The sequence below is a fragment of the Cervus canadensis genome, chromosome 2 (assembly GCF_019320065.1).
Source record: "Cervus canadensis isolate Bull #8, Minnesota chromosome 2, ASM1932006v1, whole genome shotgun sequence".
NCBI lineage: Eukaryota > Metazoa > Chordata > Mammalia > Artiodactyla > Cervidae > Cervus > Cervus canadensis.
In genome coordinates, this window is record NC_057387.1 from 47635847 (window position 1) to 47652025 (window position 16179).

General features: G+C 38.4%; 1 protein-coding gene across 1 annotated transcript in view; it reads right to left on the reverse strand.

Annotated features, from left to right (window-relative positions):
- Positions 1-8702: 8702 nt before the first annotated feature.
- The window catches only part of FNBP1L (formin binding protein 1 like), a 115231-nt gene continuing 107754 nt past the window's right edge, over positions 8703-16179 (reverse strand). The window contains exon 16 of the mRNA XM_043460610.1: positions 8703-12386. Coding sequence (XP_043316545.1) covers positions 12208-12386 — 179 coding nt within the window. The 3' untranslated portion in view covers positions 8703-12207. The remainder of the gene's footprint in view (positions 12387-16179) is intronic.

Below are 16179 nucleotides of genomic sequence, written 5' to 3' on the forward strand. Positions count from 1 at the left end.
TGCCTGACTTAAAAGCTACTGACTTTCTAATAACTTAAGCTGTACAATTATGTTTTATACATTTTCTGAATATTTTATCATATGTTAAGCATTGCTTAGGAATATTTGTATATTGTTGTATATTGTCACCCTGCTTATTTAACTTATATGCAGAGGACATCATGAGAAACACTGGGCTGGATGAAGCGCAAGCTGGAATCAATCAAGACTGCCGGGAGAAATATCAATAATGTCAGATATGCAGATGACACCACCCTTATGGCAGAAAGCAAAGAACTAAAGAGCCTCTTGATGAAAGTGAGAGAGGAGAGTGAAAAAGTTGACTTAAAACTCAACATTCCGAAAACTAAGATCATGGCATCTGGTTCCATCACTTCGTGCAAATAGATGGGGAAACAGTGACAGGTTTTATTTTGAGGGGCTCCAAAATCACTGCAGATGGTGACTGAAGCCATGAAATTAAAAGACGCTTGCTCCTTGGAAGAAAAGTTATGACCAACCTAGACAGCCTATCAAAAAGCAGAGACATTACTTTGCCAACAAATGTCCGTCTAATCAAATCTATAGTTTTTCCAGTAGTCACGTATGGATGTGAGAGTTGGACCATAAAGAAAGCCGAGTGCCGAAGAATTGATGCTTTTGAACTGTGGTGTTGGAGAAGACTCTTTAGAGTCCTTTGGACTGCAAGGAAATCCAACCAGTCCATCCTAAAGGAAATCAGTCCTGAATATTCATTGGAAGGACTGATGCTCAAGCTGAAACTCCAATACTTTGGCCACATGATGTGAAAAGGTGACTCACTGGAAAAGACCCTGATGCTGGGAAAGACTGAAGATGGGAGGAGAAGGGGATGACAGAGGATGAGATGGTTGGATGGCATCACCGACTCAATGGACATGAGTTTGAGCAAACTCCGGGAGTTGGTGATGGACAGGGAGACCTGGCTTGCTGCAGTCCACAGGGTTGCAGAGTCAGACACGAATGAGCGACTGAACTGAACTATCAGAACTTGGTGAAGAAATTTTTTAATGTTATTCTATTAAAAATCTGAAAACCACTGAAAAGAAGTAAATGAAGGAACCATGTTCATCAACTAGAATATTCAGTATTAGAGACAATTAGTTCTTAATACGATCTATAAATTCAATGCAACCCCACTCAAAATTCAATAGGACCTTTCAAGTTAGCTTGATTAAGCTTTTCCTAAAACTGTAATGGCTAGGAAGTCAAGACCATCAATGGTTAGGAAAATAAGACAGATGGAGGAGTGTATCTGCTCTACCAAATATAAAAGCTCATGATTAAAACACACTATTGACTGGAGACAATATGTTTTTAGAGAGTGATACTATTAACATCAGGGCTTCCCAGGTGGCACTAGTGGTAGAGAACCCACCTGCCTACCCAGAAGACATGAGACACAGGTTTGATGCCTGGGTCAGGAAGATCCCCTGGAAGAGGAAATGGCAACTCACTCCAATACTCTTGCCAGGAGAATCCCATGAACAGATAAGCCTGGCAAGCTACAGCCCACAGAGTCGCAAAGAGTTGGGACATGACTGAGTGACTCAGCATGCACGCACAATTAACATCACCATGTGAAGTTGTTAGAGCTTAAAATGATCCAGGGTTCATTAGACAACTTTTGACTGTCACTATTGTTTACATTTTGTGCTCAGGTTTTTGTTCCAACCCTATGTATATTATAAATGTACAAATTTTCAAAAAGGACACATAGTGAAATTTTGAGTGAAGAAAAAATTTTCAGTGCATCTTATGCAGAAATGGATACTTTCTCTGATTGGCTGAGCAACATATATACTGGTGTCACAGATAACAGTTCTTCAGAATATAGTTCTGACTCAGACAATGTGAGTATTAGACCAACAAAGACAAAAAACTTTAGTGACTAATTCTGATACAGAAAGTGAAAATGCAACTCACGGTGCTGGAGAATGCTCCTTTGCTTCTGCATTAGAGTGGATTGCAAACATTTCACGAAAACTAGACTTTATAGATATAACTACTGCATGTAATAACCTGCAAAGTGTTAGTGAAATAACATAATTAATTACTGACTGGGCCAAAATAAAAATCGCCAGCCATAGGCATTCATTTCTGCAAAAATCCCCCAGTCAATAATGAGTTAAATTACAGTAATCAAAAAACTGTCATTAAAAATTTAATATATGACAGGAGCATAACATTGCCAATCAGTAGGGGAAAGGATGATTCTTTAAATAATTCTTGAACAATTGGTGAAGCAAATGAAAGGTAGAGGAGGTGGTTCCTTGTCTCATATGCTGAAGTAAAATCTAGAATAATTAAGATCCCACATGTGAAACACAAAACCATAACACTTTTAGAAGAAAACACTGGAGAGTATCTTTTTTACTTTGAATCAAGGAAGAATTTCTTAAAACTAGATAGGAAAGCATTAAATGTGAAAGATGCATCGATCTACATTAAAATGAACTTCTATTCCTCAAAAGATAATCCTAGATAGACTGAAAAAACTGAAAGGTATCAGCAGCACGTAAAAATAACCTAGTATGGCAGGTAACCTCCAGGATGACCCCAGACCTTCCCTGCCGCCTGGTGTTCACACCCTTGTGTTGTCCCCTCCCACTTATACCAGGGTTGGTTTGCATCACCAAGAAATGGTATTCACATCTGAGATTAGCTATAAAAGATTGCTGATTCTATCTTGAATTTTTCTCCTTTGGATCACTCACTAAAGAAAGCAAGATGCCACACATAGTGATGAACATATGAAGAGGTCCACATGGCAAGGATCATGTGAATGATCTCGGAAGTGGATTCTTCGGAAGTGGATTCTCCAGTCCAGTCTCTGAGTCAAAGCCTTGAGATGATTGCAACCCTGGTCAGAATACCCATGAATAAATACAGAAACCAACCTAAGGAAAAAATGGGCAAAAGATATAAAGAGGCTTTCCACAGAAGAGGAAACACAATGATAAATATGATATGATGGTCAACATTATCAATAATCAAGAAAAAGCAAGACTATAATAAAATGCTATTTTACATCCACTGAACTGAAAAAAAGAAAAATTGAAGTCTTACTCCTAAATTGTTGGTGAGGATATGGAGAATAAATAACCCTTATACATTAACTTGTAAGTCTGTAAAAATGTTACAAGCACCTCAAGGGGAAAACGTGGCGTTACCTTTTTAAATTAAAGATAAATATAACCCATAACTTAGCAATTCCATTCCTAGCCATAGATCTTAGAAACTTACATTAGTAAACATGCACATAGATGTACATACGAGCACTGTTTATTCTAGCAAAATTCAGTAAATAGACCAAATATCCATCAACAGGAGAACAGATAAATTCTGTATATTTATATAATGGAATACTATACACAGTAAAACGAACTATGCATAAATATGGATAAATCTATTAAGTGGAAAAAGCAACTCTCAGAAGATACCATGCAGGGGCTTCCCTGGTGACTCAGTGGTAAAGAATTCACCTGCCAATGCAGGAGACGTGGGTTCGATCCCTGGTCTGGAAAGATCCCACATACCACGGAGCAACTAAGTCCATAGGCCACAACTACTGAGCCTGCACTCTAGAGCCCAGGTGCCACAATTACTAAAGCCCATGTGCCCTGGAGCCTCTGCTCCACAACAAGAGAAACCACCACAATGAGAAGCCCGTGCACTTCAGTGAAGAGCAGACCCCACTCTGCAACTAGAAAAATGCCCACATAGCAATAAGGACCCAGCAAAGCCAAATAAGTAAATAAATAGAAGATACTATGCAATATTGAAAATACTTAACAAGTGGGATGTTAATATATAAATCATGTATGAACTAATGAATTAATGTACAAATCAATGTGCAAGTCAACTAAAATAATCCCCTTTACTATTTAAATATACATGTTTATCAAGCAATGAAAGTGGTACAAATCAATCAATAATAATTTCCATAAAATAATTAAGGTTGGGTTGGTATAACTTTGTTGACTTGACTACCACCACCTAAATAATGCCTCCATGATTTAACACAGGGCTGAAAACTCTTCCAATGACTTCCCCTTCCAGTTGCTAGTTATTAATTTACTTATGTGCTATCTGGCACCCAGAGACAGTAGACACACAGCTGATCCCCATCTCACCTCACTGGTTAGAACAGTACCATTTGGATGCAGGCTGTATGCCAAGAGCCAGTGGCAGGAGCACCCAGTTAGAAGAAAGACAGCACAAAAGATGAGGGAGAGGGAGCAAGCTGGGTGGGGACTGATGATCCTGGCTGCCAGAACTGGGAACTTGTACTTTATGTTTGTCTGAGATGAGCCAAGGGAGCAGTTGTGCTGTCACTTACCATATTCTTCTGGGTTATGAAACAGGCTGGTAGATTCCCTCTCCTCACGCCTCTTTAATGACCAAGGCAGGCTACCCTCCACCACAGCATAAGATGCCAAATAAAACAAAATGCTAAAAAAAAAAAAAAAAAAAAACCTAAAGGGCCACTACTGTTGTTTAATCATTAAGTGGTGTCTGACTCTTTGTGACCCCCAGGGACTGCAGCCTTCCAGGCTCTTCTGTCCTCCACTAACTCCCCGAGTTTGCTCAAATGCACATCCACTGAGTGGTGAAATGGCCATTTCTGCCCCACAAGAGGCTATGCCCCCAAACACCAGTGTCTACCACACGCCCTTCCAGTCTCCCCAGGTGCTACCACATCTTCCTTCCATATGTCTCCTCCCCTTGAGCAGGAAGAGGCAATTCTTTGAAGGATGAACAGGGGAGGTCTCCTCAGCTTAGCTGTCCAAGGTCCCCTCCCACTCAAGGGGCTTATAAAACCAAGATTCTCCAACACCTGAAATAACATATATCTATAGTAAGACCTTCAACTCTGTCTCCAGTACTCAAGCCAGAAATGCATCACGGAGTTTAACGTGGTTTCTGAAATAAACCACATGTAGTGAAACTTACAGGATTGACAAGTTTTACTACTTTTCAGGATTATTTTCTGCCAACCAGTAAGGAAACACTTCCACAGCATTAACTGCAGCTATCTCAGTGTGCACTGGCTGTGACACCATCTTTACAGAGCTCAAAAACATGGAAAGCTCATCAGGTTTAGGAAAAAACCAACCAAAAAAACCCATGTGGTAAAATGAAGAAAAAAACAAGAAACATAAAATTCAGGATAGTAGTTATCTTTGAAGATGGAAATGGTAATTTTCTATTTCTTGAGTTGACAGATTTATGTTTATTTCATGATGGGTCTTATCTCCTCAGGGTTGACATTTTGGGTTTAGCAAATCAGCTCATTGCAAGCTCCCATTCTCTACAATAATGCCATTACAATCTTATACAAATGAGTAAGAAATCTTGTTAATTACTGAAATTGTGCTGAAATCAGGGCAATTAATGTCTGTAGAATTTCCTATTTATATCTAAAGGAAGAAATGAGGCTACTGAAATGTGACTTATTCTTAGGAACCAGGTCAGGTGCCCATTATATTTTCTCTTAAATGCTGACAAAAATTATCCAGTACTTTTAAGAGTTGTCAAAGTTCACAGAATTTATTCTACAAATTTTGGGCAGAAGACCCAGACACTTCTCCAAAGACATTCAGATGGGCAACCGGCACATGAAAAAATGCTCAACATAACTAATTATTAAATGCAAATCAAAACTACAATGAAGTTCCACCTCACACCTGTCAGAATGGTCATAATTAAAAAAAAAAAAATCTACAAATAACAAATGCCAGAGGGGTACAGAGAAAAGGGAACCCTCCTACATTGTTGGTGGGAACATAAACTGGTGCAGCCACTATGGAGAACAGTATGGTAGTTCCTCAAAAAACTAGAGTTGTCATTTGATCTAGCAATCCCACTCCCAGGCACATACCCACACAAAACTATTATTCAAAAAGATATATCCACCCCAATGCCCACAGCAGCACTATTCACAATAGGCAAGACATGGAAGCAACCTAAATATTCATCAACAGAGGAATAAAGATATAGCACATATACAGAAATAGAATAATACTCAGCCGTAAAAAAGAATGAAACGATGCCATCTGCAGGAACACAGATGGACCCGGAGATTGTCATCATTATCAAGTCAGAAAGAGAAAGACAAATACCATGTGATATCACTTTTATGTTAAATCTAAAATATGACACAAATGAACTTATCTACATAATAGAAATAGACTTAAGAGACATAGAGAACAGACATGTGGTTGCTATGGGAGGTGGGAGGGATGGCGTGGGAGTTTGGGATTAGCAGATGCAAACTCGTAAATGTAGAATGGACAAACAAGGTCCTACTACATTCAATATCATGTGATACATCATAATGGAAAAGAATTTTTAAAAGAATTTGTGTGTGTTGTGTGTATATAACATACAAATGTATATATGTGTCTGTATAACTGAATCACTTTGGTGTACAGGAGAAATTAACACATTTAAATCAATAAAAAAATGTTTCAATTTATATTTTCTAATCCCCCACCCCACATTTTGGCATCTCTTACATTATCTATAGTTTCTTAGATTACAGACAGTGATTATAGCCAGGAATATATTGGATTAGCCAAAAAGTTCCTTTGCTTTTTAAGTAAAAAAAAACACATTTTTCATTTTCACCAAGAACTTTATTGAACAACGTATTCACTATTTTGTTCCACTACCTTCTGCCATTTTTTCAGGCAACTTCATAATTCCATTTTCCCAAAACTTTTATCTTTTTGAGCGAAGAACTGTTCCAGGTGCCCTTTACAGTCTTCTGAGGAATTTTTTCATTTTTCCCATTAAGAGAACTTTGTAAAGATGGAAATAAATGGGACATTGGAAGTCACGATGTCTGGTAAATAAGGTGGATCAATCAGAACTTTCCAGCCAAGTTGTTAACGGTTTTTGCCTGGTCATCAAAGAAACATGCAGTCTTATGTTCTCCTGATGGAAGATTGTTTTCTCTTGACTAATTCTGGACACTTTTGGTTGGTCTAATGGGAACAAACAGTTGGTCTAAATGGCAACAGGACTTGTTGGAATTAATTGTCTGGTCCTCCAGAAGGAGCTCATAATAGAGGACTTCTTTCCAATTCCACCATATACACATCACTTTCTTGGGAGAAGACCACCCTTTGGTGTGGTTGGTGGTGGTTCATTTTGCTTGTCCCGTGATTTCTTCCGTTCCACATTATTGTATAGTATGCACTTTTCATTGCCCATCACTATTTTAAAAACATTTTCATTATGTTTAAGTAGAGAATCACATGCAGAAACATGATCAGGAAGGTTTTTTTCATTTAATTTATGTGGAACCCAACCATCAAAGAGATGACTATAACCACACTGGTGCAAATGATTTTCAACACTTGATTTGAGTATGTTGGCTATCTCCCGTGTGGTGTAATGTTCTTGATTTGATTGCTATCAACTTCAACTAGTCCAACAGACCGTGGAACTGTCCAGAGAGAAACCTCCAGCACAAAACTTCACAAACCACTTCTGATACATCTGATCAATTACAGCACCTTCTCTATACACTGCATTTTTTTTTGTATTTGAGTTTTCACCTTTCTTAAAATAACAAACATAATATGCCTAAATTGTTGCTTTTTTCCTTCCATCTTCAGTATTAAAATGGCTAAACAAAAATAATGCATGCTGATATGACAGTTGTTACAATACAATCTAACATAATTGTTAAACTAAGCACTGCTAGAGCCATCTTATGGGAAAAAACAAACAAGCCTTTTAGACAACCCAATATTTGATCCCGGGTATATGAGCTCATTGCTTTTGGTGTTTTTTTTTTTTTTCACTTGCACTAATATGTTCTTCACAAAGAAAATCTATCCTTTACAACAAGTCTGGAGACCCTTTTCCTTTTACTCTTTCCTTAATACTGCTATAAGGATGTTATCTTTCCCTACCAAGTAGGATATGACTTCCTTGATTTTGGTTCAGATAGTAGAAGTCCTTTTCATTGTTGAGTATTCTGATAGGCGTTGTTTTCCTGATGTTTTGTTTTGTGTATGTCCCTACTTAGAAGCTTGGCATGGATCTCTAAATTTTCATCTCAACAATTACCACCCCTCATTGTTCAGGATCAACTCTGAGTTTCATTCCTTTTTAGTTTCTAGAACTTACTAGTCATAGTTTTGTATTTGCCCTTTTAAAAAAGGTTAATCTTCTGAAATTAAGACATTCTAAAATCTCATGATGACACTAACTGTGGCCAACATTCTGTTTCCATGTTTTGAGATGCCATGAAGACACAGGCACTCACTCTGACTGATTAGGAAAGCAGAAGCAAGGGAAATGCTGACCAGCCTGAGACTAGATCAAGCTATGTAGTATACGGACAGTTCTTATGGATGCAGAGTATAAGATGGTGTAAAAAAGTCTAACACAACTATTGTAGAACAAAGATTAAAAAATACAAATTATTATTCACTGTAAAGAAAGTTAACTTTTTTTTTTCTTTAGGAAAGCTTGAGAGAAACTAAACCTAGAATATAACTTTCAAAACTGCTTTGCAAAACTTGCTGCCCAACACAAATGCTTCCATTTATGGAGTATAGCCATCTATGTTGTATTACCTGGAGCGTAGCACATTCAATAACAAAACCAATACATCTCTTTAATTCACATAGCGATAATAAGAGATAATTCTATACACCTTAATGGACCATGAAAAGATTATTTTATTCCATGAAAATATTCTCAACAGAGAACACTATCTTAAACAAAGCATTTACATTAAGAAATCAACATGTGCACAGAAAGAGTAAAAATTACTGAAAAACTAAAGATTTCTTTTGGACAATTCACATGTTCAAATTTAAGAATGATTTAAACTGTGCAAGTACAAATGTCTTCCTTATTGTAATAATCCATATACAGGTTGCACTATTCCACATGAAGGAACCTGCCTCCTACAGAAGCAAATCCTGCTTTAAGAAAAACAAACAGTAGCTTGAAAAGAACAGTTAGTCCTCACAAGAAAGCCTTAAACTTTGCCCTCTGTGGCTATTAGCCAAAAAAACACAAGCACTTCAGGCTTTGTACAGAAGACAAACAGAGCCAGATCACATTTCCTCTTCACCGCTAACCTTGAAAATAAAAATAGCACTGGATTTTAAAACTACTTTATGTAGTCTGTCAGTACTGAATAATGTCACATTATATAAATAACCCTGTAACAAGATTTAAAATCTAAAACTTCATAGTTTACTAGTCTTAAAGGTAATAAACTGTACGTCAGCTGTGTAACAGGAGCATACTTGATCTTACGATGGCATCCACTTTCACACCACTGCCACTCAGCTTTAGTATTAATATAACTGGTAGTACAATTCAAATAACACTGGGGAAAATTATTAAAGCAATCACACAGCTTCTAAAATATTGCTTGAAATCCAACAATACATAGACCATTTCACGTTTTCTTTCTTCCCTCAAAACAGTAAAGAACCAAATTAATCAATCTTCCATGTTACAAATATCCCCCCCACCCCCACCCACCTCCCTATTAAATGCCACTAAGAAATCAGTAAAGATACAAGTCATTAACAGAATCACAAATGCAAGGCAGGACAACATGAGCAATAGGGGCACTGATGACAATTATATATACAAGTATAAACATACAGAAACTCCCATTTTACAAGTAAAAGTGCACATAGATCATTACAAAGTTTCACTATATTTTATCCAGTTCAAATAAAATCATCACTTGGAAACAGACTATCATTGTACTAATTAAATGAGAACACGGTAACCCCAAATTAAAGACAATGAGGGGAGAGGTCCATAAAACTTCTCATTGAAAACACTGATTAAATAAAATGGACTCGGACATGTCTTTAGCTTGATGTGTAAATTTGAAGATGCACCATCAAACGTGGCAGAGCGCTAAAAGCCCCCCATGGAGGTTGTGTGGCAGCGGCAGCAGCACTGCCAAGTTAAAGGAGGTCACACTGAGTTGACACATGAAGCCCTTTGTGGGACACTGTAGTGGTAGAGTTGGCAATCAACAGATTTAGGCACTCTAGTTTAAGGCAGCATTTGAATGGAAGCAGCTGACTTCTGACAACAGTCCTTTGTCTTGAGGCGGTGAGTATCTTCTGTGTTTATTATGCCAGGATTTCATTGCTGACTATAGGTTCTTCCCAGGCTGAGGGGCTGAAGATCGATCATGTTTCAAAGAGTTCTTTCAACTGGGCTGTAGGCTAGAGCAGAGATGTTTTCTTTTTCTGATCATAAATACTTCAGGTTCACAAACTACTTCTTCATAATGCCAAAACTGGAATGTTCTGTAGTGGGGACATTATAGCAGCACACACAAATACTAGGATGGAACATTAGTGGTGGAGATGTCTGACAAAGTGATTTGCACCACAAATGTAAAACAAAACAAAGGCTTTCACAAGAACAAGGGATTATAAAGACATGCCTAAAAATCTAAACCCGATCACTCTAGACATGCAACAGGATGTTAAGCAAGCACAGAGGTGGCGCAGGCAGACACTGACAAATGGCAAGGATTCTGACAGACAATGGGTCTAACAGCCAATTAAAACAGAGCTGGGACAGACAGTCCTGTCAGGACAGTCAAATTTAATAAGAGCTCTGCATTCTTTCCAATTTGAACATCAGTAAAACAGATGGAAAAAAAGGTTAGCCATTGTTGGCTTTTTTTCCTTTATATGAATAGCTACAAATGACAAGTTTAAGTGTTGGTATTACAATGATTTTTTAAAACAACACATGGAAATGCTAATGAAGTTAGTAAAAAATAATCATGTCTGCATGCACTCATGCAACTTGCTTCTCTCACTCTCTCTGAGCCTGACAACTCTAACACCTCCCCCCCAAAAGCAGCTGCATGTAACCTCCTTCAACATCTTGCCCATTTCCTCAGAAACCCTCTTCAGGAACCTGCAGTCCAGGAGGAAAAAGAAAAGAACAATTACTGAAGACCTTTGGTAAGACCAAAAGGGATGTCCAGTTTAAAGCGTCCATCCCAAATGTCTCTAAAATCATTTTATAGTCAGCTATTAAAAACACCAAAAAATGCTGGAACATGAGCAAAACTAAAGACCAGTCTCTTAACTGCTTCCTCACTTTACTTCCCTAGACAACTAGCACTGCCTATCTTGACTGTACAGTGTTTCCCACAAATGCTTATTAAAATTAGTTGAAAAAAAAACTATCCTAATAACTGAAAATTCAGTTAAAATGAGGAAATGCCCTCGATGATAGTACAGATATATTCCTCCAACCCAGTTAGTGAAAAAAAGTCATTTTTTCTTTCAGGCAAAATTTGCCAGTACTTCCCCACCATGCAAGATTTCCTCTTAGTTTATTTAGAATCCACTTTCCTATGTATAATTGCTAAATGCTAGTATCACTAAAGTGACATTTCTCAAAAGACATTTCAAGATGAAAAATACAAGCATTAATTCAGAAGAAAGCTTGTACATTACTGAAAATTACTAGAAAACCTGAAAATATCCTTGGGTCTCAAAAGAAAGCCATTTTATTCACTTAAGAGCAAGACCAGGCCCATTTATTTTGCATCTCTTGATTAGCCTACTACAAAAGAGATTATATGCTACATGCCCGTTTTCTTCCTTTGGGAAACCAAAATTAAGAACAGGGACAAAAACGAAAATGATTACATTCGTATTTTATCCATTAGCTAATTATTATTACTTTTTCCTAGAAACTGTAGCTACAATTTCAAACTCCTATACCAAACCACTCTTTTGGGTATTAGCAAGCATTTCAGTGCAGTTTTACTTGAGTTTACTACCATCACTGTGTTTCCTGAAGCAAAGTGTAACGGGGTAGGGAGCTTTCTACCTATGGATTCCTGCCCAGTAGATCAAATTCTATGATTTATACGGCAGAAAAACACAAATCCTTCACACAGACTTAAGCAGAACACAGAGCAAAAGGCATCATCAATTAAGCTTCACACCAACATCACTCAAATGGTAAAGCGTCACAAGAACAGCTTCTTGTGGTAATACTCACATCTCTTAAGATCGAGCCTACGCTCAGCTCACATAGTGAACAATAAATCTTGGATGCCCTTTAAGCTTTCTTATGTATTCCCACCCATTGACTGCATTTTGATTTTGTTATCATTCTTATGTCATATGTGTTACAAAGTTGCCGATTAGTTTAGATGTAAGTTACTGCACCTTTACTGTTTTTCTCTAGAGTTACATCTATGTATGATGTGGGAACGTAGCCTTCTTCACCGTTCTGTCTCCGAGCTCTTGTCCATCCGTCACCCTTGTCCTCCTCAATAATGTACAGAACTTCACCTTCTTTCATTGCCAGAGTGCCTTCATTATGTCCTAAATGAGAGTTTTCATAGCACAACCATAATTTAAGCATAACAACAATTTTGAATAAAAGATACAAATACAAAACAATGTGAAACCCTGCTGGATTTCAATACAATAGAACTATGAGCACACTGACTCTCATGACCAACACCTTCATGACGCTTTGTAGTCTGCCCTACACTTTCATCTACTTATCTCATTTGAACTGCACAATAACCCTGTGAGGCTGGCATTAACAGCAGAACCGTGAAAGATGAAGTCTCTGAGCTACAACAATACTGTATGATTTGACAGGGTACACGAACTTAATTTCACTACTCTAACTCCTTCCTCAAATTTGAGTGGCAGTGCTATCTAGAAAATTCATGAAGTTTAGATCAAGAAAAGAGTAACAAGACAGTGAAAGGGCTGGAAGAAATAAGGGAAGAATATGATTGTAGAAGCAGAATGATCATAGTCATAAAGCACAAACCTCCTTTAAAACTCATCAGCCTCAGGCCTCTCTTTCTTCCCAATCCCTTAGCCATTCCCAAGCTGCTTAACAGTAACAATTTTCACAAATGAATCTTTATTTAACATATGCTAAATTCTTCCCTTCCTGTCTATATTACAAGATCTTATTTAACACAGTTTTCTCAGAGTGAGGAATAACTGAAAATTACTCAATTTAAAAACCAAAATCATAGATGGGTAGGGAAGGACCTTAAATCATACACCATTTTATACCAACTTCTTTGTGAAGGTGTTACTCTGCTCCTTGGTGAAATGAAGGAAAACAATTTTTCAAAGTCCAAGAAAGAGAAGGGTAACTAAAAATGTGTGACAGGACCACACCTTCCTTCCCTCAGTTTGTTCTCCAACTACCACAGGAGAAGGATGGCACAGTCAGAAGCTACATTTTCTCCTTCCAACATTTGAAAATATGCCCAACAGACTCAGGATATGGTAGCGGCAGTCAGCTATGCCATTTGCCTTATACCAGCCACTCAATGATAACAACTTACAAGGAAGAGCATGAAGTGGTATCTACCAGCCTTCCACTTTCTGGGTTGAGCTTTATGCTCAAGCAGCTTCAGCTCTGATGAGTACATTAGTAAGGTCTCTTTGGGAAATTCTGTTATCAGCCAAAGTTGATAATTAAACAATAATCTTTATTAGGATACTGGTAACATAGGCAATTTTCTTTCAATGTCACGTATAGAAGGAACATCTCTGTATTTGTAATGTAGTTAATATTCACACTAATAAGCCTGGATAATTTTCTAGCAATTGTATTTAGCTATAAGGACATGGACTCAGTACACATGTAGGCTTTAAGGAACCAATTTTATCAAATACAATGCATTAAGAAAATCATACCATCAAAAGGGTAGATAGCTTTGCAGTGTCCAATAGCAGGCAAGGGATCATCATCTTCAAACTCATCATCAAACTCACTGTGGTGGCCATGCTGTTGGGGTGGTCCACGAACTTCTTGGTTTGCATCATCAGTGTAACTTCCCTCAGGACTATAAAACAAAATTATCTCTCATCAAGTATCACAAAGATGGGAACTTTATATATTACCTACAAACTGATCTCCACAAGATCAATTCAGAGAATCAAAAATCACAGACACGGTTCCCAATTAAGCCTTTATTTTCTTAAATGTTGAAATGTGTGTGTGTGCATGGCTTCTAATTCAAAATGCTTCTTGCTGGATTTCCTGAAATTAAAAAAATTAAAGATAATAATGTTCTAGGCACATAACATGTACTTAGTAAATATGTCTCATTATCACTGGGTCCAGAGATAAAATGGAAAAATGTCATGAAAAGTTGGATTTTATCATCTCAGATTCAAGAGGGATGAAGGAATTTACCCACTGTTTTTGCCAAGAAAACTAAAATTTCTTAGAGGATCCACCCAGACCAATGTTCAGTTCACAGGCTTCAGGTAGAGTTGCTCTGCCCTGGCTCCAGAGGATCCATCTTAACAGAGAACGTGCATGACCAGAGTGAACAGCTCACACGAGGGCATGTAACTAAGATATAAGAGATGAACAGACTGTTGTTTGGGATTATTGAAAGAGAAATTCCCTTCCTTTTCCACTGGACCCGAACCTAGAGAAATATGAGCTTACAGTTTTAGAAGATCACCATACAGAGGACTGTACAAAAAAGATCTTCACGATGCAGATGATCACGGTGGTGTGATCACTCACCTAGAGCCAGATATCCTAGAATATGAAGTCAAATGGGCCTTAGGAAGCATCACTATGAACAAAGCTAGTGGAGGTGATGGAATTGCAGTTGAGCTATTTCAAATCCTAAAAGATGATGCCATGAAAGTGCTGCACTCAACATGCCAGCAAATTTGGAAAACTCAGCAGTGGCCACAGGACTGGAAAAGGTCAGTTTTCATTCCAATCCCAAAGAAAGGCAATGCCAAAGAATGCTCAAACTACCGCACAATTGCACTCATCTCACACACTAGTAAAGTAATGCTCAAAATTCTCCAAGCCAGGCTTCAGCAATACGTGAAGCGTGAACTTCCAGATGTTCAAGCTGGATTTAGAAAAGACAGAGAAATCAGATTCAAATCGCCAACATGTGCTGAATCATCGAGAAAGCAAGAGAGTTCCAGAAAAACATGTATTTCTGCTTCATTGACTATGCCAAAACCTTTGACTGTGTGGATCACAATAAACTATGGAAACTTCTGAAAGAAATGGGAATACCAGACCACCTGACCTGCCTCTTGAGAAACCTGTATGCAGGTCAGGAAGCAACAGTTAGAACTGGACATGGAACAAGACACTGGTTCCAAATAGGAAAAGGAGTACGTCAAGGCTGTATATTGTCACCCTGCTTATTGGACTTATATGCAGAGTGCATCATGAGAAACGGTGGGTTGGAAGAAACACAAGCTGGAATCAAGACTGCCAAGAGAAATATCAATAACCTCAGATATGCAGATGACACCACTCTTATGGCAGAAAGTGAAGAGGAACTAAAAAGCCTCTTGATGAAAGTGAAAAGAGGAGAGTGAAAACGTTGGCTTAAAGCTCAACATTCAGAAAACTAAGATCATGGCATCCGGTCCCATCACTTCATGGGAAATAGATGGGGAAACAGTGGAAACAGTGGCTGACTTTATTTTGGGGGGCTCCAAAATCAATGCAGATGGTGACTGCAGCCATGAAATTAAAAGATGCTTACTCCTTGGAAGCAAAGTTATGACCAACCTAGAGAGCATACTAAAAAGCAGAGACAGGGGCTTCCCTGGTGGTTCAGTGGTTAAGAAGTGGTCTGCCAGTGCAGGGGACACGGGTTCGATCCCCAGTCAGGGAAGATCCCATATACCGTGCTGCAACTCAGCCTGCCCACAACCGCTGAGCCTGTGCTCTGGAGCCCGGGCTCTGCAACAGAAGGAGCCCCCACAGTGAGAAGCCCGAGCACCACTACTAGGGAAAGCCTGTGCCTCGCAATGAAGACCCAGCCCAGTCCCCAATTCTTTCATTCATTAAAAAAGAGAAAGGTGTAAGCGGAACACGCATGTATGTAGCTGGTGTGTCTGGGGTGCCAGGGATATGAACATGGAAGGGGATGCTGCTCAAAGGAGACCACGTTTGTGCAGAGACGGGTGGTAATCCTCAGAGGAGGAGAGAATTTATCCTTGAAACTTTAGATGTCACAGCTGGGAATGGTGAAAATGATGCTGGAGACCATCCTGAATCCAGGGTCTTTGAAGGCAGATTCTCAGGGCTTCCAAATCAATTGGCCACAGACCATTGCTGCTTCCGCAGAATTAAAAAAAAAAA